General features: G+C 39.4%; 3 protein-coding genes across 5 annotated transcripts; 1 reads left to right on the forward strand and 2 right to left on the reverse strand.

The window, feature by feature from the left end:
* Positions 1 to 5: 5 nt before the first annotated feature.
* On the reverse strand, positions 6 to 1,970 carry LOC147819124 (intestine-specific homeobox-like; the record flags this gene model as incomplete). Its single annotated transcript, XM_087174021.1, has 4 exons — positions 1,643 to 1,970; positions 1,466 to 1,510; positions 1,201 to 1,349; positions 6 to 59 (listed from the first exon to the last, which is right to left on the reverse strand). Coding segments are annotated over exons 1-4 (483 nt in total), but the record flags the coding sequence as incomplete, so codon positions are not given.
* Positions 1,971 to 4,873: 2,903 nt separating this feature from the next.
* Positions 4,874 to 17,571, forward strand: LOC111655074 (solute carrier family 23 member 1-like). Of its 2 annotated transcripts, XM_087174015.1 has the most exons (16): positions 4,874 to 4,942; positions 5,037 to 5,150; positions 5,413 to 6,622; positions 6,710 to 6,846; positions 7,013 to 7,095; positions 8,029 to 8,169; positions 8,719 to 8,876; positions 10,564 to 10,723; positions 13,449 to 13,630; positions 14,091 to 14,211; positions 14,314 to 14,470; positions 14,565 to 14,818; positions 14,998 to 15,162; positions 15,268 to 15,376; positions 15,485 to 15,580; positions 16,520 to 17,571. In XM_087174015.1, exons 5-16 carry the CDS (start codon positions 7,048 to 7,050, stop codon positions 16,786 to 16,788), a joined length of 1,860 nt encoding a protein of 619 aa, XP_087030141.1. In that variant the 5' UTR covers positions 4,874 to 4,942; positions 5,037 to 5,150; positions 5,413 to 6,622; positions 6,710 to 6,846; positions 7,013 to 7,047; the 3' UTR covers positions 16,789 to 17,571. The 2 variants fall into 2 exon arrangements, with proteins under 2 accessions (XP_087030141.1, XP_087030142.1); XM_087174016.1 differs by having other exon boundaries at positions 5,413 to 6,846.
* LOC111655075 (protein FAM180A-like) lies at positions 16,393 to 21,291 on the reverse strand. Of its 2 annotated transcripts, XM_087174017.1 has the most exons (4): positions 21,016 to 21,291; positions 18,044 to 18,141; positions 17,576 to 17,915; positions 16,393 to 16,756 (listed from the first exon to the last, which is right to left on the reverse strand). In XM_087174017.1, the coding sequence occupies exons 1-3, from the start codon at positions 21,101 to 21,103 to the stop codon at positions 17,586 to 17,588; spliced, it is 516 nt and encodes a 171-aa protein (XP_087030143.1). In that variant the 5' UTR covers positions 21,104 to 21,291; the 3' UTR covers positions 16,393 to 16,756; positions 17,576 to 17,585. The 2 variants fall into 2 exon arrangements, with proteins under 2 accessions (XP_087030143.1, XP_023262091.1); XM_023406323.2 differs by lacking the exon at positions 16,393 to 16,756 and having other exon boundaries at positions 16,894 to 17,915.
* Between the last annotated feature and the right edge of the window lie 651 nt (positions 21,292 to 21,942).

The following is a 21,942-nucleotide window of genomic DNA, read 5'->3' on the forward strand; positions in this document are numbered from 1 at the left end:
TCCAGATCCTTCAGTGTTTCGGCCTTCCTCCATTTAGCTCTGCGGTTCTGGAACCAAATCTAAAGCACAAACGGCGCATAATGAGAAAACATTTAATGAGAATGATATATACTTTCTTCTTAGCCACAGCAGAGAAAAGAAAGACCCAGTTTCATGTCACTTTCTACTGAGAGCAAATCATCCTACACACTGAAAATAACTGGGTTAAAGATTCTGATTTGGGTCAATATTGCACTGTCACAATACTGGAGTCACTTTCCCCAGGACTAATGGATTGTTTTGACCCAGTATAAGTGTTTTTTTATATGTATTACTGTTGGGTTATTTTAATTATTTTAAAATGGGATAGAGTCAAATCTGACTTTAAAACTGTCACAAATGTATTGTTAGTTGTACAAAATGATTTGCATATGACACAGAAAACTGCTAAGGATACAAATATCATTATCAATTATTAACACATAGTGATATGTAAGTTTAAATAGAGCTAGAGCAGATTGTGACCGTCCTTGTCCATATTTTATTCTCAATAAATAACCTGACAGTAATACAACACCAGCTCAAAAAAAACCAATATCTTGGCTCAGACAGTTTTATAACCGAGATAGCAAACAAATTGCCCCAGTCATTTTTAGTGTCAGTTTTCAGTACACATCGTCTCATCGTGTAACGTGTCATTTATCATTTTGAAGGTAATACCTTAATACCATTACTATTGCTCCACTGATGACATTTTAGTATTATCAGTCGATTATTTGAGAGCATTCACTGAATTGTTTGCAACCCCAGTTTGACTTCTGGACAAGTTACAATTGTTACAATTAGAAAGAAATGTCGGTAAAATATAATCAGTTACAAAATAAAAACAATTTATGTGGTTGATATTTAAGGACGGGACCAAACTTAATAAGAAAAGGGAAAAAAAATATTGGGTTGGATTTGACACAAATTTGTTGCTGTTGTGCATATTTGAATTTATTACTTATCGTTGAATATTGCCACATTATATGTTGAGTATTGTAACATTTACACAAACCACCTGTAAATGTATGATTGAATATTGACATGATGGCGCTTGGTAAAACCACACATAGACACGTACAAAAAGTCAGTCATTCGTGTAAAAACAGGCAGCTGGCAAATCTTAACAAATACACTCAATTATCAATTATCACAAACAATGAGCTGTATGTGTCCTACCTGTATCCGGCCCTCGGTGAGGTGCAGGTGAGAGGCCAGCTGCTCTCTGGTGTTGACGTCTGGGTAGTGAGTCTGCTGGAAGACTTTCTCCAGCTCCTGCACCTGGAACGGTGTGAATGTGACCCTTGTTTGCCTCTTTTTCCTCTGACCTGTAAACAAATGATTGTCACTGTCATCTTCATCATCAGCATCATTCACACATGTATCTAAACATGCAGCTCAGGATCACCATCAGTGTTTCTTGATTATAAAGTATAATACTCACTCGTGCAGTCTGTGGTCTCTTTAAGTAGTCTAATTTGTGGTGTTTCTATGGACAGAGATACATTTTCAACATTAAAATGAATATATTTGTTGGAATCATATTTCAGTGAGAACCATGCTACAACAAACCCTGTGGAGACAGTTAATAAAAAGGTAAGGGTAAGAAAAAAAAACATACCTGTACACGAGTGCTGGTTGGGTTCTCTGGTGTTCTCCTTTATAACAGACCAGTTACGATGAACTCTTTTCTCTTTTCTGACACATGTGGGCCTCCTCAGTATCTCTTCAATGGAATGGGATAATTTTTTACACGGCTGAGTTTCTCTTTCTTGATCCAAGCAGGATTCTCTTTCCGTATCTCCTCTATTCCACATTTCCAGTATTCTATCCCCTGCCATCAGCACCTTTGTCATCAGATGTCTCTTTATACTACAGACTTATTCACTGCTATTCAGAAGCCTTCTCTTACGAACGCCTCTCAGGCTAAGGAAACAAACTCTTGTGCTCTGACTTCTTCTTCTCCTCTCTGGCCTCTACTATCTGTAAGGTGAGGACAGTAAGGTTGTCCTCCCTCTGCTGTCAGCCTGTGTTTGACCTGCATCACATGGTTATCATTAGGGAGGAGCAACCGGCAGTATATAACAGCATACTTCTGGCAAAACCTAGTAATCAACATCTTTTTTCTCAGTAATGAACTGCTCATTTAAGGTGTGCTCATAGTAAATCTTATGCTCTTGATATAATTATCTGCCCTTATCGCTTCTCCACACACACACACACACACACACACACACACACACACACACACACACACACACACACACACACACACTTTACTAACAAATTCTTGCGTTTTCAAGGCCAGTCCTAAACACAATCTCTGTGGTTTTGTGGCTTGATCAACAGCAGAGACAACATTCAACTATGGAACATATTCAAATTGTTGCTCCTATTTCTTATCACCTGATTTATTGGAAGTCTAATCTTTATTACGTTGGCCTCAGTATACCCTCTAACACTTCAGTTCACCTTTCAGAGACACTGGGAACACAGGCTGTTAGCGACTCCCTGTGGCGTGCAGGAGATAATGTCTCGTGCGTTCAGTATGTCTCCATCTAGTGGTTCATTCAGTTGATTTTCACTCCCAGTTTGAAAAGCAGGTTTTCTGTTACAGTTTGACTCATGCAGAGCCACAGAAAATCATCATACAGGTACTCCTCATGCAGAGTAAGCAGACCATGTGAAGAATCACATGGTGTACCTACATCATTGTCACATACACATATGCATAAAATTATTAGTTGCACATCTAAATAACTTTACTGACAGATGTTAGATTCTTGTCCAAATGCAGTGTTAACCTTTTGTGTACACTGAGCTTTAATGCTGCAGTAGCTATAGATGCAGTGGTGTAATGATTTAAGATTTATGTAAATAAAACAGCATATTTTCTCTGCAACATGTGACACACTTGAGTCTCTTGTAGTCTGTAGGTAATCTAGCATGGAGAGTGTGAAACCATGAGAGGACTGAACAAAGGGAACAAAAAATATATTTAATTCAAAGGGAAGCTTGCAGCTAATTAATGACACACTACTAAATGAATGGTCATGGAAGAATAAATTTTATGAACAAAAATGTTGTTCTGTGCCATTGATGTGTGTGGGTTAAACAAAGGTTAAACATTATTTAAATGAACTCAAAGCAGCTCCCCTCTTTGTAGAATCAGCAAGGTCACGGGATGCAGCGAGACACTGGATCAGGGGAAACAGCTTGACTTAGGCAGTTTTTATCACATCACATGTTATTACAGTCTCCTAGTTTGCATCTCCTCAGGACTTCCCAGCATGCTACAGTGAGGATAATGACTTCATTGTTTTTGTGCGCTGTTCAACTACTTTTCAGGGATAACATTATTTTACACATTTTTATTGCCTAGATAAACCTAATCATTTACCCTGAGACACAGTTCTTGTTATGACAACATCATATACTGTACTCTGTTCTGACAAAAATAATTCTTATTGAAACAAAACAAGTTAGTTTGTTGTATTAATGTAACATGAAAAATGTAAAAATGGGACATAAAAGTATCTTGTTATATTGAAATTGCATCATTACCAAAACATTGGTCTATGTGTGTATTGTAATATTCCAATTCAAAATGTTTCACCCTGGATTTCAAAGATTTCTATGTTATTCTTAGATATTGGTAATGAAAGCACATTTTGCAGAGGAGAAAATGAAGTTTTTCTTGCACTTGCAGCTTCTGTTTACATTTGTCTTTTACAATAGGCCTTTAAATGAAATCAATATTAATTTTTGCCTCTTAATTTCTACATGTGTAACATGTTAATCTGTAAAGGTTTCCCCGTCCATTCTGTTGGTTGCAGACTGCGAGGTTCACAGTCTCTGTGACTTGATGTGATCATGCGTGTCTGAATCAGTGTCTGACACAGACCCCGATGTGAATGACATGATCAACAAGGCAGATCATATTTTTTTCTTCAAATAATTGGCTTTGCTTTGGTGATTGGACACACATTCATAAAGATGAGTCATGTTAGGGTAGTCAGAACTTTGATTAGCCAGCTTTAATGAGTAGATGACAACGAGTGGTTGAACTGTATATTACTGAAACCACTCATTGTGAAGGTAAAATACATTAAAACAAAATTGCTAACACTAAAATATACATTCATAGCATTCGTTATACGCTGGCCTAATTCAGCTTTCATAAATAATCTCAAATAATACTGGCTACAATCCTAGGCCGTCAACTGATACGGGATGGACCTTTATATACTGCACAGTCACATGCACACAATACAGATAACCTCATGATTTCTCAGCTGTACTTCTCTCTTTGCTTTGCAAGTCTCCTGTGAGCTCAGTTTCCTTTAACTATTCTATTCATGTGCATTTGTTTTCAAGCTCTTATTCCCCCTGTCTGAACTGTCCAAAAAAATCAAGACAGAAGTTTTCTAAATAGTATCATCATAGTATAGTATAGCATAGTATAGTAATTTCTAACTGCATACACACTATACACTACACTCTACACATTTATTTACTAGTTGCCAGCAGTTTAGCTCAAGGGATGGCAACCTTGGTCTATTTTGGTGTGTCTCGATAACTATTTGATAGGTTGCCACAAAATTATTTACAGACACCATGGTCCTTTGGTGATGCCCTGACTTTACCTCTGTCTCTGCCACGAGGTAGTCATTTGTGGTTTTGAGTGTAGTATCTTAACAGCTGTTAAATTGACCACCATGAAATTATACAGACATTTATGTTGCCTTCAGGATGTGTAAGGGGCCACTAGTGCTGTCACTCAGTTGAATTATTTCATTCATGTATCGGGTTGAAGCAGTGAGCCCGGTTTGCCGCCCCGTAACCTGTATTAAAAAACATGTCTGTAGTCCCCTAGCTTGCCCTCGCTCTCCTCACCTGTGTCTCCGCGTGAGCGAAAATGGTATGTAATGCAGCTCAGTCAATTATATAGTATCATTTATGCTCAATGTTGCGCTTATGGACACTGTTCTGTGTATATGTTTGTTTATGCTCAGCGTGCCGCGGTGCAGTTTGATTCTGTAGAGGAGTTTCTCATCAAATTAGCAGTGCTAATTGTGAACAGGAGGCTAGACAAATCCAAGACGTTCCCCTCGGTTGAGCAAAGCGAGGTACGTTATGCTCTGTGTAAACTGCAAATGGTATTGGTGATGTTATATGACGTTATTTTATGCTAAGAGGAAAGTCAAATGTGCTAAGTTGAGCTCCCTTGAACTATTCATCATGGGTTAAATGCTTATCATTTATATGTATTTTGGCAATTTTAAGTTAATGTGAGTGAATGTGTGCATGTGCAGTATTACACAGTAAAAATTAAGGGTTTGTTTATTATTTTATGTGAACTGCTTACATTAGTGTTTATTTTCTTTATAGTTTTCACGGTGCTAGAAGACATACAGACAAGTAAAGGAACTACACCCGTAAGAGTGACGCCAAGTGCTACTACAGGATGAGTTGTAATAACTTTGGTAATCCCTTCACTTTCCATCTGGTGCCATTAGCAGTTCAATATATGAATTCTTCCGATGCTTCGATTTAAGACTAAATACATTTACATTTAGTGCTAATTAGCGAATGTTAGCATGCTAAACTGCTAAACTAAGATGGTGAATACCATAAACGTTACACCTGCTTAGCATTAGCGTGGTAACATTGACATTGTGAGCATGTTAGCATGTTAGCATGTTGAAGTTAGCATTTAGCTCGGCCTCACAGAGCTACCACAGACTCCCGTCTTGTTTTACAATTGAAATATTGTGTGCTGTACAAGGACTGGCACCAACTGGAAAATAATGAGATGCATCATGAGATGTGTACCACATGATAATGAGTTACATTTCTTGTAACTCCAGAGGCTGAAAAGAGGTGGGGTGTAATGTGTGCATGTTGCATGGTATTAAAGCATCTGATAAACTGCAGGAGTAAAAGCTAAAGAAACTCCAGTGGTGGTTTTCAAACATTACGTGAGATTGACATTAAAATCGACATATCTGTATGTGGGAAGCTGTGTAAGTGTTGCTTTTGATCAGTTTTGCTCTTGAAAGCCCCCATGTTGCTTGTTTTTTCTTGCTCCTGGTGTCATGCAGCTGACAGTTTGGGACCTGGATCTTGACTTTGGGACATGGAGAGATGCAGATTAACAATCCTGTGACAGGGGATGTGAAAATGCACCCAGATACGGATGCCAACAGTGTGTGACTAAACTTCCTTTGCAGCAGTAGGAATGCCGTTTGGGTCCCCTTAATTAAGTAGATGTGGCCTGCTATCAAACCCCTTAGACAAATAATCTAATTTAATCTAATATCATTTTAGGGAAAGTAGAGCTGTACGGTAAATTAGGAAATGAAGTTAACATTTACCGAACATTTAACCATCATCAATAACAGCTTTGCATCACGTGATAGACTGGGAACATGTGATAGTTATGAAAGCTTGCCCTCACAAAACAAACATTTAGTGTTAAAATTAGAGGGAAAGTAGGCTGGAGAGGGCAAGACATAACTGAGCTATGCCCTGGAGACTGGATTTTTATCTCTTCACTACCTCTGAATCCAGTGGCTGAAACAACAGGCCAGAGCAAACAGTAAGTATTGCCTTGAAGAATCTGCTCCCTCAGCTAACCTGTAGACCAATCTCAGTAATTCACATCTCTGTTATAATGCTTTTTCAGGCTCTGAAAAAGGTGTGTGTGTTTGAGAGAGACAGAGAAAGAGAGAAAAGAGTTGTCTGAAGGGATATCTCCTGCCTGCCAGATGCTGGATGGTCAGCTGCTGTTACTGATGTAATTGGGTTCACATGAGCTGCTGGGTAACAAGCACAGCAATCTCTTGTTTCAATTCTGCTCCTTCCTACCATACTGCCCCCCATCCACCCCCCCCCCACCCCCCCTCCCTTCTCTATCAGACTCCCTCTCCCATGACCCCTCCCCTTTGACTGATGTTTTTTCACTTTTCTGGTTTGTTTTCGGGCTCAGAAGTCCACCACCTGAGCCTATAGGCTGAAGCTGACATGGCTCCAGAAAAGGAAAGTAATGGCCTTGATAACTATGCATTTGCAGTGAGTATAACTTTTTATTTCATTTTCTACAAGAGTTTCCATACATTGTAAAATGTAGAATACATTAGTTAAATATCACATTCCAGCATTCCTACCTGTAAATAATAATATAAAAATCCATTGATTTATTTTTAAATTATGTGAATGTTAACATATCTGGATTGTATGTAAAAGTATTAACTTGTTGATTAATCTCTCCTCTGATCACCGAACTGTATAATACATGTATCGTGACTCGACTTTAAGTACCACAGCAGAAACTAGATGTTGTGGTCAGTTAATAATTGACACCATGTAGCATGTCTAGCAAAGTATCGTCATGGATGCATATGAATTTACTTGTTTACATTCCAGCTCCTCTGTGATTAAAATCACGCTGTTTAGACAGGGAAACAGTGGCAGAAACTTTGTTTTTTGTGTGGATTCAGTCCAAATCTTAAGTATATCCAAAAACAATGAGACATTGTCTGGACTTTCATAAATTAAATAGAAAGAAATCAGTTTTAATCAATAACTGTTTTAGGAAAGAATTCTTGCTTTGAACCTGTAACACTACTGTTGAAAATGAGTTACATATCCGACTGTGGCTTTTTGTTCAAACTACCCTGTAATGTCTTGGATGCGGTCAAAGAAAATTAATGTCTTGTGAAAATCATTTACTTTTACGGCTGCTAGAAGCTCGTGAGCTGACAGGCAGTTCACCACATTCCCTCACAATGAACTGTTCAGACAGCAAAGTGTATCGGCATCTCAAAGCTGTCCAGGATGAATGAGTGTTTGTTAGGCATTCTGTTGTTGTTTTCTGTTTTGACGTTTGACCCATATTACAAAATTACAGATTGCCACAATGCCAAATGGAGACCTGCAGCATCCCTTCATTTCACATTTATCTTTATCTGACATCTGTCTGCCTTTCTGTCTGATTCCCTGAAGCTTGAAGGACGCTTCTGTGATCTACCTGACAAAAAAAATGGAGGGGAACTGAACTCCCTCACGGATGGCCACAACAACAAGCTTGCGTATTGTGTAACAGATGTTCCTCCTTGGTACCTGTGCATCATTCTAGGCATCCAGGTGCGTCAGCAAAGGGGTTTTGACAGTCTCCACTCATTTCCAGATAAAGAGCCTATGTAGCAGAGTCTCTGATCTTATTTAACAATGCAAATATAACCACAGTGTCACATGAGAGCCTTGGTTTGATGCTTCCTTCACGGTTGGTTAGCCTTGCTTTAATTCATGTAGGCCTGATTGTGAAATTTGCTTCAGATACAGTTAAGATGGCAGTCAGTTTGTTTTATGTGTTTAACACCTGTGATTACTCCTGACTGAGTTATATTTACGCATAAAAACTATTTCATTTTCTCCTTTACATCATCTTACCATTTGTACGGCATCTATCATGGCTCATTAAGTATACATGTATTGCACAGGCTTTACACTCACTGCACTTTCACAGTGATATTCAATGTTTTACCAAAATATAATTTGTGTTAAGATGATTGAATTACCTTCTTGCTGATTATTTCCCCAAAGCACATAAAATGTCATGCTATCTTTTCCACATGTACATCAACCATAAAATAAATGTATCTCTCGATATTCTTCCTGTTTTTGCGCTCTCAGCACTGTTTGACTGCATTTGGAGGTATCATCGCCATCCCGTTAATCTTGTCTCAGGGGTTGTGTCTGCAATATGACGGCCTCACACAAAGCCACCTCATCAGTACAATCTTCTTCGTCTCTGGCATTTGCACTCTGTTGCAAGTTACTTTTGGCATCAGGTAAGAAAGAAAAAGAGAAATTGTTAATGAGCAGGATGACACTTGTAGGATGCTGGGGTGATAAATGTTTTGGTTTTGGTTAATTAGAGATAGTTGTAGTCAGTGATTCCTCCATCTAAATCTAATTTACATTAATTCACTGGATAAGATTTGTCATGTTGTGTTGGTTCGTGCTTTAACACAGAAGTACAGCAGGGTGCATTAAAGAGGAATTAAGAATGCTGCTCCTTCTAATTAAGCAAGCTGAACAAAACAACCTCTAGGATTTCCTTCTTAATCTCTTTTGAACTGAGGCCTGCCAAAGTCAGTATCCAGCCCTCACCATGAACAATAGAGTATTTCACTGTGTTAGTGGGAGCAGCCTCTATTTAAGGGATTATCAGAGAGTAAAAGTTTCAAATAGCTGAACTTTAACATAAAGATGATTTCAGGTGTTATGTTATGGCTTCAACAGTGTTTATTACTTTACCCTACCTTGATACTGTAATGTCAAGATAGTTAACATTTGTTTATACAACACCACAGCCAAAGGATATGGACTAATCTAATTATTATTATTGTTTATTTATTATCAACTGTTATTATTATTATTATTATTATTATTATTATTAACAATGAGCTAATGGACACATGAATTTCCCCCTAGGGGATAAATAAAGTATCTTTCTATCCGTCTAGTTTTTCTACTGCACATCCAGTATGCCATACAGTAGAACGTATGATACGATACGATGTGATACAAAACAATATGATGCAAGAAAGTTTTGTGTGAAATGTCAAAACAGAAATGAGCATCACCCATCTCACACAGTGTTAGTAGTTACATACACACAGGAGAATCAGTATGATGTAATGGCTGATTTTGTTTTGAAGAACTACAAACTGAAACCATGTTTTGGAGCTCTGAACTTGTACTAAGCCTGTGCAGACTCAGCCTGTGCAGACTCAGCCTGGCTGAATATTGGTGTCACAGTAGGATTAGTGAAAGAATTTCCATCTTATTATGTTTGGAATCTAGTTCTTGCTAAATCCACATTCCCCTGGTTTAGCACCGCTGATGCTTTCTTGTCTCTCTCCAAATACCTGGAGGTTAGCTGTAAGGAAAACAATGTGTGTTTAATGATACTCTGTTCTGGGTAAACTAAAAGAAAAAACGCTAATTATTTGTGTCCCTTACGATGAAAACATTGTAAACACCCATCAAAAGATATTTTCTAGCTATGTCTTTACTATTCCCTTGTGTTTTCCATGTTTTCTACAAAAATCCTTGTCTTCTGACTGTTATGACTGGCTGTGAGAGACGGCTGTGCATGTTGCACTGTCTACAGTGTGATGTGAATTGCTGAAAGTGAAGTGACCAGTATAACGGGGCTTATTATGTGGTAGATGATTTTAACTCACTTAACCTCTTGTGGTCTCGCAGTTTGTCTAATTAGAGTCAATCTCTACCTTCACGTGATTTAAATTAACCATTCATTCATGTGCATTTGAACGAAATAGGCCTTGCTTTTTAGATAATTAAAAATGGCAGTCAGCCTAATTTTACCAGTCACCCCGAACTATCTTTCATAATATCTGATATCTGATCATGTTTGACCTGTTTAAAAACTCCCATCCTGGTGTCATGTCTGTCTGGCTCTCTTCTGTTAATTGCCTCCTGATGTATCTTTACCATCTTTATTTCCAGGCTGCCCATCCTTCAAGGTGGCACATTCACATTGTTAGCCCCCTCAATGGCAATGCTGTCCATGCCAGAGTGGACATGCCCTGCTTGGACCCAGAATGCAAGCCTAGTCAACACCACCTCCACAGAATTCACAGATGTGTGGCAGAGTCGAATGAGAGCAGTATGTAAACCATCTGATCTTTCTAACCACAATGTAAAGCGTAACCATATATATATATATATAAACCATCTGATCTTTCTAACCACAATGTAAAGCGTAACCATATATATATATATATATATATATATATAATTATTTTGGGTCACATTTAAAGGGCCATACACCAGTTTTAAAACCATGTAGTATTGCTACTTTAAGATAAAACACACAGGTCTACTCAACTACAAAACAGCACCTGCTTTGTGTGGACTGAAACCTGTCAAGATCTGCACCTCTGTGTGACTTCATATCCAGACTCTGAGTTATTATTTACTGTTTAATTTTAAATTACTTGCCATGTGTGTCTATTGGTTGTTTTATTTCCCGCCCTTGTGTCTTTCCTGCCTTTGTGATTCCCTGCCCTGCCCCAATTAGTTTCGCCTGTTCTCAATCACCCTTGCCTTGTGTATTTAGTCTCCGTCTTTCTTCCACTCTGTCAGTTCATCTGTTCTGTCCCCTAGCATTTTCTTGTGCATCTACTACCTGCTACTTGATTTTGTTACCCTCGCCAAGGACGTTATGTTTTCATGTATGTTTTTTGTTTTTGTTTGTCAGCAGGTCATATTGTCTTAATCACTTTCCAACATTGCAAGATCAGGCATTTTCAACACTATAATAATAATTTCTATTTCTCAGGAAATAATGTTTGGATCTTGATGTAAAAAATCAGACATATTTATGGTGTGGAAATCTATGACTCTGGTGAATTTGGTGCAGATCATGATCGGAAAGTTGTGTAAGATTGTTTGGCACTGGTGGAGGTCCATGCGCTACTGAGTGCCATTCTAGTTTCCTAGTGTTTTTCCATTGTGCCTGTCACCAGATTTTTTTTCAAGTTACCTTTTCCTGCTTATTTGCCTGCCAGCTCAGCTACTCACTTTCATACACCCATCTGCCTGTAAGCGTATCTTTTATTAAAAACAGCTCCACTGAATCTGCCTTCCTCTGTGTGTCTGTGTCCCCACTGGGTCTTTTCCTGGCGGCATTGTTACAGGAAACATCTTAGCCTTGCTAGCTCGCTGCTATTGGTAGCTAATATTACTTGCATCTACAGTAGAAAACATTTCTACATTGCCAAGCATTCATATATTATTTGATTTGAAAAAACATACTCTGCAGTTTTCCTGTTGGCATTTTAAAGACTGAGCTGACTGGCTAGTTTGAGGTCCAAGGTAGTTCAGCTGCTTAAAAATGGAGGGCTCATAAGAAGTCAGTGCCAACAGGAAAGTACAGAGCAGGTAACCACTGAGACTGCCCTCCTGTACCCATAGGTCATCTGTTCAAGCAGGTTATTGTGACCCATTGTTATGTTTTATTGTTAGCTGACTTCCAGCGGCTGTTGTAATCATGGTTTGTTGTTTGTTTATGACTTGCAATATAATGTCTTTCTATGATTGTGTATTTGACGAAAGTAACTAGTGCAACATTTGCAACTGACGTGTTGGCCCCCCTCTCCCAGCTGGCTTTTCTGCCAGTTTGACATTAGTAGCATCTTAAGTAGCCTATTGGAGGCTTCATCAAGGAGATGCGAGACACTGGTGGAGCGCAGACTGGGTTCAAGTTTTTTTTTCCTGTGGGGAGGATGTCAACTTTCCTATGTCAGTGTTGTCCTATGAAAATACTGTCCCTTGGAAATCAAATTAGTGTATCAAATTAGCATTTGTGTCAGTGTCAGTGCCTGTGCTGAGACAAACACTCATTTTTAACAGATCTTTCATCTGAACAAAAGTAGACAGTGTTTGATTGCTGTGTAACGGTAATATTGTATATGCACATTTCATGCTAGCTTGAATCTTTGCTCCAGTGTGTGATAACAACAGCTATGCAGAGCTACTGTTGTCGTTGTAGCTGCGGTTGTTGTTGTGGTAATTGATGAAAAACAGTCTGAAATCGTAAGAAATAGACTTTTCTCAGTGGTGGGTGTAGCTCATAGAACGTCCACAATAATAAGAGTGGCATTGCACTTTAATCCAATATGTTAATTTTGAGACATTACTGTAACTTATGAGTGTAAATAAATGAAAAGGGCACACTTTATTGTCTCTACAATTTTACAATGGACTTTAGATTGTATGCAAGTGGATGGGGTAAGCACAAAAATAAAACTGATTTCTGACAGCAAAAAGGAATTGGGAACACTATTTCTCCATGCAAAATCTTTTATTGTTTTGTGCAATGAATGGTGCAATGATGCTAGGCAAAATCAAATATGATTGGTCTTCCTCGGCAGACCTACAAACACACGCCCAACAACATGTTGACACTCCAACCTGTGAGTACTCGGTAGACGTTACTACACACACTTTTAAAGTTTCGTGACTGTAGCACGATTGTGTTTCCACCGTACAGTGACAAAAATCCACAGTCCACAGACATAAACACCTGCCAAAGTACTCAAAACCACCTCTGTGGTAGGTGTCTCCAGGACCACATTTTGCCATGATGACACACACACACACCATGCTGTTGTGGCCAGTAATAATGGGAATCACAACACTTTAAAGAAATGTGGTCTTCATTTTGAAAGCAGCCTAGCAACCTGACCTTATCATTATCATGTTAGATGTGGTAGTCAGACAGACTTGGTGTAATTTGCTTGTAACAAGATTACTGTGCTCAGTTCTGGCAAATACCTTTTATGATAATTTTAACATTTCATCATCTTTCTTTTTGTGTCTGTCTCCAGCTCCAGGGGTCCATCATGGTGGGCTCGCTCTTCCAGGTGTTCATTGGGTTCTCCGGCCTTATCGGCCTCTTCATGCGCTTCATTGGACCTCTGACCATCGCTCCCACCATCTCTCTCATTGGACTGTCCCTTTTTGACTCAGCTGGAATGAGTGCTGGGAACCACTGGGGCATCTCTTCCATGTGGGTAAAATGTCATTTTAGAGACTGGGATCATTGTGCTACAGAGTACAAAGACGTGGTGGTCTACTTCAACTCTGTGATTACTTAATAAAATTTAAGATAACTTAATTTTTCTTCAGAATTTCTGATTGTGTTACAACTAACACAACCCTTGTCGGTTTTACACGACAGTTAAAAGAGTTCTTAAATGGAGTTCATGCCAGTTTAGTGCATTTTTTTCTCAATCAAACATGTTTTATGGGTCATGTTAAACCTGCTTCCTCCTTTGCCTAGAGTACAGCCAAGGTTTTAAAAATACTAATGGACTTAAAATCTGTGTAAAGCTTTAATCTCCTGGCAGGGCAGGAAAGCCTATTAAAAGTTCTTGCCAAAGAACCTGAGTTGCTCTACTACAGCTTCAGCTACATATTAGTGCAGTCCTACTTAATGTACATTTAATACTCCTCTCTCTCTCACACAGGACCACTGCACTGATTATCCTGTTCTCACAGTACCTCCGTCACATACCTGTGCCCTTTCCTACGTACAGCAAGGACAAAAAACTGCACACCTCCCGTGTATACGTCTTTCAGATTCTCCCTGTATGTATGAAACATTAAGATTTACGAAATTCATTTTGCATTTAGTCTTTTTACCTCTTGAGTAGATGATGAAAGTGATTTGTTTTTTCTATGTGTCCTCAGGTTTTGCTTGGAATCACTTTATCTTGGCTCATCTGTTACATTTTGACAACCTACAATGTGCTACCTGCTGAACCAGACCAGTATGGTTATCTGGCACGAACTGATCTAAAGGGAGATGTTATGAGCCAAGCTCCCTGGTTCAGTTTCCCATACCCAGGTAGAGCCTGCGAGACTGTCGCCTGAAATGACCTTTCAGTAATAATAAAAAAAAAAATATATAGTCTATAAGTATACTGTTTGAATTCAAACAGGTCAGTGGGGGATACCGACTGTGAGCCTGGCAGGAGTGGTTGGCATCCTCGCTGGTGTGATTTCTTCCATGATAGAGTCTGTAGGAGACTACCATGCTTGTGCCAGGCTGTCTGGAGCTCCACCTCCCCCTAAACATGCCATCAACAGAGGTATTGGTATTGAGGGAATAGGCTGTCTGCTGGCTGGAGCCTGGGGTACAGGCAATGGTACCACCTCTTACAGCGAGAACGTTGGCGCTCTTGGAATCACAAAGGTAGGATGAACCTTTGTGTCAGCTGGAAGTTAGTTACTATAGCAACTTTGTAGATAAAATTTCTCTGTGTAGGGCCTATACTGATTTTACATTTATCCTTGAGCAAAAATATGATAGTTTTACTGTTGCCTTTTAAAAGCAGACAGTTTTAAGAAGAGGTATATCTCTTCCTCTTGCAGGTTGGCAGTCGCATGGTGATAGTAGCCAGTGGAGTGTTGATGGTTGTCATGGGTGTGTTTGGTAAAGTGGGCGCTATATTCACCACTATCCCATCACCTGTGATAGGAGGGATGTTCATGGTTATGTTTGGTGTCATCTCTGCAGCGGGGGTTTCTAATCTGCAGGTACACACAACAAAATCTCACACATTTTCGCAAAATAGATAAAAAGAAATATTGCATGAAAATAGTACTAAAGCTTTCCCATGTGTTTTCTGACTTTTCTTCCAGTACGCAGATATGAATTCGTCTCGAAACATCTTTATTTTTGGCTTCTCCATGTTCTCTGGTCTGGTCATTCCTAACTGGATATTAAAGAACCCCAAAGCTATTGCCACAGGTACACGGATAAAGTTTCACTGTATAATCTGTATTTTCAGAAGAAGCACTATACTATTACTTGACTATTGGAGCAGGGATTTAACTGTTTGCGTTGCGTTGTGTTCAGGTGTAGTAGAACTTGACCAGGTGTTGCAGGTACTTCTGACAACCAGTATGTTCGTAGGAGGCTTCTTCGGCTTCTTACTTGACAACACCATTCCAGGTATCCTTCTATTTTCATTGAATTACAAGTGTATTGATTTATTTGGTATATGTATGTTACAATACCATGAGTCTGTGATTGCATGTAAGTGTAGTACTTTAAATGCCAATGGAGGAGTCAAAACCGTGATTTCACAAGGCAAAACATTATAGGGTCACCCCTTATTTCAGTGTTGATGGTCATCTTCTATCAAGTGACTGCTGAGTGTCAGGGGCCATGGTTAGATATTCTGTGTTGGTTTGATTAAGAAAGGAGTAGGAAGAAATTGGCCTTTGAAATGGTGTCAGTGTAAAAGTACTCATTAAGCAGAATGGCCCATTTCATATTATATATTTTTGTATTATAACTAATGTGTACATTACTTAATGTTGCAGCTGGTAAAGGTGGGGCTTATTTTAATCACTTTTTTGTATATACTGCAAAGTAGCTTATGATCCCTCCCCTTGGGGGTCAATAAAGTCTTATCTTAACCTGTAATAACACAGCATAACTTAATTATTATGTTTTGTATTATTAATGTAAATGTGGAAAGTAACTCGTAACTAGATTTATCAAATGAATGTAGTGGAGTAAAAGTATAAAGTAGCAGAAAAATGAACTACTCAAGTACATGTACCTCAAAACGGTACTTGAGTGCAGAACTGGAGTAAACGTACTTACTTTTCACCATTGCTAAGTAGTGTAAAATCCAGCTAGGTAGAGAACATGAAACTGAATTTCCACTGGATGTTCAACTTTTGTTCCAAAACAGTTTTGAAATGACAGTTTTTAAGAAGAGAATATTGTGCGGTTGGAAAGAAACACTTCATACATCAGTCCCAGGCTTTATGAAAAACAAACAAGCAAGTCAGAAAATAACTTGAAAACAGAGTCAGTGATCTCATTCCTTTCAGTAAGCTGTGCTAACATGGTTTAACACATTTAACATGCGTCCAACAGGATCAAAGCATGAGCGAGGCATCCTCGCCTGGAACAAGGCTCACGAGGACGACTCCAGCAACACACTGGAGAGCGGAGAAGTCTATGACCTTCCCTTTGGCATCAGCGCTTACTTGTCTTCCTCTTCCTGGATCCGGTACATACCGTTCTGCCCTCCTGGCACGCCCAACTCTCTGGATGGATGCGGAGTAGATGCAAAATCCCTGGAGCCTAAGCAGCCACTGGGACACCCGGAGCCTGCACAGATCATTGTCGGAGTCGCTCTGTAAGTTGTTTACTTGCTTCAGCGTGCCATTTCGGGGATTGTCCAAAGACAATACCATCAGAGGCAGCTCAGTTTGGACCTTGTGTCCTCTGTTCAAGACACTGTACTGTAACAACATGGTGCAAAGGATTTCACATGACCTTTAGGAGTAACATTTGCAGATGACATCTTGCATGAGAATGACTAATATATGGACTTCCTAGTTTTCATAGGGTTTTTGTTAACTGTTGATCAACGCAAGCTGACATTCATACACTGACCAGCCACAACATTAAAGCCGTGTGTGTGTGTGTGTGTGTGTGTGTGAGAGAGAGAGAGAGAAATTTTAAAAACATTTTTTCTTCGCAGTAATTTGTATTCACAAGGCATAACACTGTTGACTTTAAACAGTGTTTTCTTAGGTTTCTCTGTTATCAGTCTTTGAGTGTGATCACACCCAGGTGCTAGGGAACAAACACTGAAAAGACATGTGAATGTAAGTAAATCCATGATCATGGATTTCAATACCACATTCAACCTATAGATCCATTGCATATTTCATTTTTATACAGTACCTCATGTTTGAATCAACTTTTGCTGTGACAATCAATATTTTAAATATCATTTCATTATCAGTCCATGCACTTTACCAATTTGTGGCGACATTTTCTGACAGGACTTTTCTCTCAGGCTCCCTATACGTAGCTGTCATCATACAAAAGATGATATTTCTTCAAAGCATAAACCAGGACTACCCACTGATCTCAATGAATCCTATATGCATTATAAACTATTAATCTGTGCACCAGTACCTGTGTCCGTTCAGTTTGTCTCTGTCAGATCCTGCTTGACGGCTTTGTACAAGCTAACAAAAGACTCCGCCCATACATCTCGTTGATGCTCAGTAGTAGCGTTGACCATCTGCTGGGTAATGTATACCAAGGTCAGCAAAGTGCGCTCGAAATCCTCCTGATGCAGCCGACCGATACGATTTGAAAGGCCAGAGATGAGCCTGAAAATGTCTGTTAGCTTCCGGGGAACAGTTTCCTCACAGATGACCTCCAGGTTTCGTGTCTTGCGGAGGGAAGCCAGCTCGGCATCTTTCACTGAAAACTCTCCATTGGCATCAAAGTGTACGCCAGCCAGTAGAATCTATTCAGTAAAACAGAGAGGAAATTTGTATCGGTGATAGTTCATCCTTGACGTTTTGTTGGTTTCACACTTAAAATAAAAAAAAATAAAAAAAAAACTGTCTGTATTTATTGATAGATTTGTCTCACCTCAAATAGTAGATGAACATCATCAAAGGAGTTGTGGAAAGAAGGGTTCACCCCATGTGCTACCCCTCTTTTTATTCTGCTTGCAGCTGGGAACAGGGCTAGTAGGTAAAGAGACACAGATCATGAGAATGTTTTTTGGTTTTTTTTTTGTCTTTTTTTTTTGTCTTGTGATTTACTGCGTGCGGTGATACCTTAAAGGCATCTTGAAGTTATAGCTGTGTCAAGCAAACAAACTCAAAACTGTTAGGTACCATGAAATGCAGATTTCACCGGGATGCTGAAGTTCTAGCACATATGACACCCATTGGTCCCACACCAACACATACAGCAGTTAATCTATGATATACACACTGCGCTTCAAACCCTGCGATCTCTGACCTTACAGATGACTTCTATCTGCAGGCGATGAGACATGACCTCCAACTTCAAAGGCTGCAGAGGAATCAAAGGCGGAGTAACACACGGCTCCAGATGATTTCAACATGCAGTGTGTGGGTTTGGCATTTTAGCCTCATTTTAACGGAATTCCTCAAAATCACAATTTAGAAGAGTGTGTTAGCTGCAGTAGCTCTTGTGCAGTCAAAGAAAGTTCACAGACTAAAGCCCTTCCCTGTACTTGAGCATGGTGTCAGCATATAACATTCATAATGTCAAGAATTCATGGACAATATGATTGCTTTTCTGTTAGGATAAAACGGTGAAGTATACTTTGACTGATTTGGGAACATAGCTTACGTTCAGAAATGAAAGGATTACCAAAGTTATTAGAATTCATATTGAGGGAGACATGAATGTGTGTACCAAATGTCATGGCAATCTATTCAATAGTGGTCAAGACATTTTGAACAAAACCACATGGGGGTGCTAGAGGTAAGGGATGGCCAGTCAGTGGGGTCGCTCCTCTGGGGAACATGAATAGCCATTGATTCAATTGTTGTTTAGATATACAGTACCAGTCAAAAGCCGGTATACACTGTCTCATAAATTGTGTCCAAACTTTTCACTGGTACTGTATTTCAGTTTTGGCCTAAGTGATGGACCTACCATCCAACGTACTGCCGTTGCGACATTGCCAGCCCTAGAGCCATAGTGCTAGCATGGCTAAAAGGTCAAGAGAGAAAGAAATTCGTGCCAGGAATAGATTTAAAGTACTGTGCATTATGTCCAACATTCTTTGCTGGCTGGTTTTATTAATGGGAGTAAAATGTAGGGCTCAGGCAGTTTGCATTGCATATGGTTTAAAGGATAAGCTGCAGGTAGCAATGTCGAGTAGTTCAAAAGGAGAACAGATGAAGGGAAACCATGAAGAAAAGAGGACATCATGCAGACAGACAGAGAGCCCCCCCCCCCCCCCCCCCCCCCGTCATGCAGACATTGATGTAGAGACTGATACTGACTGGAAATGCACTTTGATGTCTGATGTCGTCACATGAACTTGCAGCATTGCAATCAAACTCATTAAACCTGAGCAGTTTTGTCTGACATCCAGTCTGGAGTAGTACTTATGTATTATTAAGCACTAACTAACCACTTCCTCATTTTTGCTTACCCTCCCAAAGAATCCAGTTGTGTCAACTGAAATGCACCTTTTGTATTGTTTTGTTTTGTTATATTTGCGAGCAAATAGTTTGAGCTAGGCTGAAATCACATGGTAGTATTTACTGATACTGATGGCCCACAAACTGCTGATGTAAGTGGTATTTCCAAAAGGAAAAATGCTAACGAAGATGACGGGCTTTCTGTGCTTTTCAAACTGTGCCGGGCAGCTTCACTTGCTTGGCCGCTCCAGCTGGAAATTTGACACACTCAGAGATCACGCAACATCACATCAGCAAACTGCACACAGAATATGTTTAGCAGCTGAACTTTGTATCAAAGGCATGGCAGAGGCCAAATATGTACTTCTAATGAGTCCAGCTTTTTATGATGAAGTGTTCCTTACTGCTGCTTTCATTTCATGACTTGGAACTTCCTGTCAGTGGAGCGTGCCCATAACCCAAACCAGAGATTTTAACCATCGCAGTTGTGGTTCTGCAGTTTATCACTGCAGTTTAAGTTGTGTTTCTGTCTGTAGTGTCTTTTTGATCGAGTGATGGAACCAGAAACACTCAGACAAAAGGGATTCCATGAGCAGAGCTGGTCTGAATACCTCAGCGGTATGCTTTTCATTCACTCTTCATTCATTCATTTCCTCTCTCAGATCAGTGTTGGACCCCTGCCATCGTCTCTCATGAGAAACATGTGCAGATGACCTCTGAACCCACAGCAGAACCTACAAAAGTGAAATGTGCTGTTATTTGGAATTGATATTTAATCTATAAATACATAAATGGTGATCATCTTCTATTGTATTTTTGGTACTGTGCTGTGTTTGTTAAAGCTATATGGTGTTATTGCACTCCTTATTTTGTTTTGAAGGGTGTTCCTCCGGACAGAGCAGTGTTAATGGTGCAGGAATTCTTCTGCTCTGCCTTGTAACAACAAGAAAAAAGATAAGTATGTAGCTATTCATGTCCAATATACATAATGATTCATTCTATTGGCAAAGCTATGATTACCACAATATTTTTTTAAGCTGTTTTCAGTGAAAACACTCAGGTTTGGAAAGAAATTAAAAGATGAGGGTCACTCTCCCCGTGGTTTAACATTACAGTGCAGCTAAACCAAGGAACACTCAATGTTCAGCCAAGATTAATTTAATCACTGTTCCATAAAAAGCTAGGATTTTGAATCTGGATTGAATCGAATTGTGTTTATTGAAAGATCTAACACAGAATCAACTATTGTCAAAATTCTCCGGCAGCCCAGACACATAAAAAAAACAACAAAAACAGTTAACCCATCGTTGGGATTAATTCACCATCAACCACTGCTGCGAAATAATCTGCTTGCTATGTGAAAAAATTACAATATAAACCCGCCACATACAGAAAATGAACTTATTGCCATTCAGGATTTAATAAAAGTCTTACCTTTAGTCCGACATTGTGTGACACCTGCCTTGATATAGCAGTAGAAAAGACCAACAACGATCATCCTCCAGGGCAGCATGGTGGCCATGTCACTTGTACAATGTGTCAAGTGTCTCGTAACAGTGGCTGGACAGAGGTCTGCTCAAGCTCACCTACTGTTGTGTCTCTGCCTCTTTGTTTTGCATTTCTCCACCTCTCTTTACTGTGCATCTGCAGCCCCACATAACATCGTACCATACGCCCTCTTCATCATTCGTGTTCTCTGACTCCGTGTGTCCTCGGGACTGTGTTCCCCCCACCCCCTCCTCCCATCAACATCTGATCTTGCTCGCTCTCTCTCTCTCTCTCTCTCTCTCTCTCACATACACCCGCCTGAAAGCTTTTTCATTCTTTCCGCTGCTTGTCATCAGGTTTCATTTCACAAGTCGTCTGCCTGTGCCTTTTACTGCCTTTATGCTGATGACACCTTGTTGTCTGTTTTATAAGCATCATCTTCATCACTAGCAGCAGCATTTTTTCTTTTTCATTTATCTTTATTTTCTTCATCTGATGACTTAAGAACATTAATGCATGTAAGCTTTAGTCAAGACCTCAAATCCACTGCTGATTTTAATTCTCCTCATCAGTGTATCCAGTCATAGTCATTTTAAATTTGAAAGGTTGTATACCATAGTTCAATTGCCACCAGCTAACCATGTAATCATGTACAGCATGTTATTCTCAGCCTCAGTTTAGCAATCTGTCACTGTTATTTACAGTCTGTTCAGCCAGCAGCTGTCATGTGAAACATTTTCTGTCTGTTGAACACATCTGTTGTTGCTGACTTTTAAAATAATCTTGTAGTACAAAGCCTGATTTGTCTTGGCTTGTTTTTGTGGGTTGAAGAATTGAAAGTGAGAGAGAACATGTTTATTCATCCTATGGGAG

Source organism: Seriola lalandi, unplaced genomic scaffold, assembly GCF_002814215.2.
Source record: "Seriola lalandi dorsalis isolate HSWRI2012SDOR001 ecotype SW California unplaced genomic scaffold, Sedor1 jcf7180002054302, whole genome shotgun sequence".
Classification (NCBI taxonomy): domain Eukaryota; kingdom Metazoa; phylum Chordata; class Actinopteri; order Carangiformes; family Carangidae; genus Seriola; species Seriola lalandi.

What these genes read in the sequence shown, in the direction of transcription:
- LOC111655074 (XM_087174016.1), top strand. Translation starts at nt 7,048, where the DNA reads ATGGCTCCAGAAAAGGAAAGTAATGGCCTTGATAACTATGCATTTGCA. An exon ending in GCATCATTCTAGGCATCCAG is followed by an intron (nt 8,170 to 8,718) that starts GTGCGTCAGCAA and finishes TTGCGCTCTCAG; the next exon opens with CACTGTTTGACTGCATTTGG. An exon ending in GCGCTCTTGGAATCACAAAG is followed by an intron (nt 14,819 to 14,997) that starts GTAGGATGAACC and finishes TTCCTCTTGCAG; the next exon opens with GTTGGCAGTCGCATGGTGAT.
- LOC111655075 (XM_087174017.1), bottom strand. Translation starts at nt 21,103, where the DNA reads ATGGCCACCATGCTGCCCTGGAGGATGATCGTTGTTGGTCTTTTCTAC. An exon ending in CACACAATGTCGGACTAAAG is followed by an intron (nt 18,142 to 21,015) that starts GTAAGACTTTTA and finishes TTTACCTACTAG; the next exon opens with CCCTGTTCCCAGCTGCAAGC. An exon ending in ATGTTCATCTACTATTTGAG is followed by an intron (nt 17,916 to 18,043) that starts GTGAGACAAATC and finishes TTTACTGAATAG; the next exon opens with ATTCTACTGGCTGGCGTACA.